At 36.9% G+C, this 4,289-nt stretch overlaps 1 protein-coding gene across 1 annotated transcript; it reads left to right on the forward strand.

Moving 5' to 3' along the window:
* The first annotated feature begins 913 nt into the window (after positions 1–913).
* Positions 914–1,414, forward strand: LOC138340389 (uncharacterized). The gene has a single exon (XM_069292111.1). It carries the CDS (start codon positions 914–916, stop codon positions 1,412–1,414), a length of 501 nt encoding a protein of 166 aa, XP_069148212.1.
* Positions 1,415–4,289: the final 2,875 nt, after the last annotated feature.

Below are 4,289 nucleotides of genomic sequence, written 5' to 3' on the forward strand. Positions count from 1 at the left end.
ATCAAGCCAAAGTTGATGCAATATCAAAGATGCCTGAGCCTCGAAACATGAGTTAAAAAGTATCCAAGGAAAGTTATCCTACTTGAGTAGATTCATCTCAAATCTAGCGGGGATATGTCAAGCATTCGGCTACCTCATGAAGAAAGGTGTTCCTTTCAATTGGGACCAAACATGTAGCGATGCCTTTGAATGTATCAAATCGTATCTAGCTAAACCTCCGATTTTGGCATCCCCTATACCTGAAAAACCATTGATACTCTACATTTGAGCACAAGAAAGGCCTGTAGGAGCCCTGTTAGATTAAGAGAATAATGAAGGCAAAGAAAACACTCTTTATTACTTAAGAAAAATGATGACGCCGACTGAGCTAAATTATTCACCAATGGAAAACTTATGCTTGGCACTTGTCTTCTCAATTCAAAAGATGAAGCATTATTTTCAAGTTCATGTTGTCTGTCTTATCTCTAGAGATAATCCCCTCAAGTTTGTTATGTGAAAACCTGTCCTTAGTGACCGACAAGCAAGATGGTACCTCCAATTCTAACAATTTGAGATTGTGTACATCTCTCAAAAATCTGTGAATGGACAAGCATTAGCGGATTTCTTGGCAGACCATCTGATACCTGATGATTAGGAGTTAACTGATGAGTATGAAGATGCGATGTCCATCAAAATTTAACCTCTATGGAGAATGTACTTTGATGGTGCTGCACAACGTGGCGGAGCTGGCACTGGCATAGTGTTCATCACTTGTCAAGAAGAGATTCTACCATTCTCCTTTACTTTGAAGCAATGTTGCTCTAATAATGTTGTTAACTACCAAGAGTTGATACTTGGACTTGAGATGGTTGTCTACATGAACTAATTACACTTACAAGTCTTTGGTGACTCTTAGTTGGTGATCAACCAACTCATGGGAAGTTATGAGGTGAAGAAACCTGAATTTCGTCCTTATCATGATTATGATCAAAATTTAATGGGATGGCTTGGAGATGTAACCCTTCAACATGTGCATAGAACAGAAAACAAAAGAGTTGATGCATTGGCTGCTCTAGCTTCAATGCTAACCCTTCCTGATCAAACACAAGTTACTATTTGTCAAAAATGGATAGTACCACCACCAAATGAGGAAGAATATATAGAAAATGAGTTTGAGCATCTTGTTGTCGTTTCTTATGCCGCAGAGGAAGATTGGAGACAACCCATTATTGACTACATGTGTTATAGGATACTCCCAGAAAATCCAAAGAGAAAGACTGACATTCATCGGCGTGCACCTCATTTCTTTTACTACAAGGACACATTATATAGAATATCATTTGAGGGTATGTTATTACTATGTTTAGGAACGGAAGAAGCAATTCATGCTAAGCAAGAAGCACATTCAGGAGTGTTTGGATCACATCAATCTTGACCAAAACTCCACTTTCATATAAAGAGTATAGGATATTATTTGGAAACCATGGTGAAGGATTGCTTAGATTATGCTCAGAGGTGCGATGCTTGTCAATTTCATGTGAATTTCATACATCAGCTGCCCCAAGTATTGGACCCAACTATCATATCTTGGTCATTTGACGCCTGGAGATTGGATAATTTTGGAGCACTACCAAAGTCTTTTAGTGGACATTTGTACATCTTGGCTGCAACTGTTTACTTTTCAAAAGGGCCTGAAGCTATCGCTCTTAAAGAGGTGAAGAAAGAGAGTGTTGCAAATTTTATTCTAGTAAATCATCTATCTCTTTGGCACCCCTTCTATATAATAACAGACAATGGCAAGCCATTCGATAACAAGTTAATGAACAAGATTTGTGATCTCTTTGGATCCAAGCAGCATAAATCTTCTATATACCTTGTTGCCGCCAATGGTCTTGCCGAAGCATTCAATAAGACTCTATGCAACCTGCTCAAGAAACTTGTATCCAAATCCAAATGGGATTGGCATGAAAAAATGGAAGAAGATTTCTGGAAATATAGGACAATATATCGCACTCCAACTCAAGCAACACCATATTCACTTGCTTTTTGAGTTGAAGCAGTCCTGCCACTCGAGCGTCAAATACTTTCCTTAAGACTTGATACTTAAGAAGGTATCACTGGGGAAGAAAATGCTCGACTGCGTCTTGCTGAGTAGAAGTACTTGATGAAAAGAGTCTAGAAGCCTAACAAAACCTTGAATATTATCAAGCTCGTATATCTCGTGCTTTCAATAAGAAGGTTCGCTTGAGGTGATTTCAAGTAGGAGACCAAGTTCTCGAGGTAAGAAGACCCATAATTAATTTTCACAAGTCTGGGAGAAAATTTACCTCAAAGTGGGATGGACCATATGTCGTACACAAAGCATATTCAAATAGTGCTTACAAGTTTGTTGATGTTGGTGGCTTAAGGATCGATCCTATTAATGCCAAATTACAAAAGAGGTACTACCTTTGAATTAAGATGATGCTCCTTAAGGTACGAGCCTAAACTGCATGTCACTCCTGGCCAGCAAGAGTATAAATTGTGTATGGCACAACCCAAAAAAATCACTCAGTCCCCCAGAACTACGTTGTGACTTGATCCGTTTCATTGAGGTATGTAGGCGCTTAGAACCATATTCTAAGTACAGTTGCATGAGTGTTTAAGAAAATATTCCCACTTGATTTGTCGCATGAAAGTCAAAGCGACATGTATATTATTTTATTTTTTGTCTCATCAAACTTTAGACTTGTACGAAATATTAATGGGTCAATGGAGGGGGGCAAACCCTTAGAAAATATGAGTCTCTTATTAGTATGGTTGAAGTCTTTAAATTAGATCAAGTATGCAAATTGAAGTCTATACATTCTTCGAGTTTATTATTTGAAGTATCCAAATCCTCTAAGTATACAAGTTTAAGTATTCAAATCCTCTAAGTATGAAGGTCAGACTTTAAGTATGTAAGTAGAAGTCTCCAAAATCTCCAAATGCGCATGTAATTGAATTTCATGCCTTAAGGTGGGTGAAGTTTGTTCCTTTTGCACTTTAAGATCTTTGAATTTCTATAAATTAAGGTGGACAAACTTTTCCATTGCACCTTAATCTAGGCCTTTTCACGGGTGTATACTTAAAAGGATCTTTAAATTTCCATGCCTTAAGGTGGACAAAATTTGTCCCTTTGCACCTTAAGTTGGCCTTTTCACTATTGTATTTTTAAAAAGATCTTTAAATTTCTATGTTTTAAGGTGGACAATATTTCTCTTTGCACCTTAAGCTAGCTTTGTTGCGAATTTTTTCTTCAACGAATCTTTAAATTTCTATGCCTTAAGGTGGACAAACTCGTCCCTTTGCATTTTAAGGTAGAGTTTCCACTTATTTATCTTTAAAAAAATCCTCAAATTTCCATGCCTTAAGGTGGACAATATTTGCCCCTTTGCACCTAAAACTGGTATTTTCAAGGGTTTATCTTGACTCAAGTTGGTTAAGTATTGGAGACCGTGTAACACCTTGAGTTTATTTCAAGGCGGGAACTCTACACGGTATTCTAGTAAAGCTTCAAGTTGGTTAAGTATTTGAGACCTTGTAACACCTTGAGTTTATTTTCAAGGCGGGAGAGTTACACGGAATTCTAGAAAAGCTTCATCGTTAAGTATTCAGGACCTTGTAACACCTTGGGTTTATTTTCGAGGTGGGAGCATTACACGGTATTTTAGTAAAGCTTAAAGTTTGTTAAGCATTCGAGACCTTATAACACCTTGAGTTTCTTTTCAAGGCGGAAGTGTTACATGTATTCTAGAAAAACTTCAAGTTGGTTAAGCATTCGGGACCTTTTAACACCTTGAGTTTTTTCAAGGCGGGAGCGTTACACGGTATTCTATTAAAGAATCAAGTTGGTTAAGCATTTGGGGTCATGTAACACCTTGAGAGTATTATTTATTTATTTTTATAAGGCAGGGACGTTAAACACATTTTTTTGTGATAAATCTTTCCATTATGTAGCCTCCGTAAAATATAAAATTGCTTTTGTTGATCTACACAAAAAAAGAGGAGGAAATCACAAGTGAAGGAGAGATTGTTACCCCTCAAGATGTTTGTGACTCGGAAGATATTAAATCTTAAATCTTGGATATGTTGTAGAACTTTCTGTCTAGATTCTGAATCATCAAGTGGATTGTGACTTCGTCATTCATACGTCAAGACACGAGATTTTTAGTAAAGTCACACAAATCTGAAAATTTTTAGTATGGCAGAATCTAGAGATAACTTCAAAAAATCATCTAGAAAGATTCTGCAGGTATTAAATTTTGAATTTTGGATATGTTAGAGATCAA

The sequence above is a fragment of the Solanum lycopersicum genome, chromosome 12 (assembly GCF_036512215.1).
Source record: "Solanum lycopersicum chromosome 12, SLM_r2.1".
Taxonomy (NCBI): domain Eukaryota; kingdom Viridiplantae; phylum Streptophyta; class Magnoliopsida; order Solanales; family Solanaceae; genus Solanum; species Solanum lycopersicum.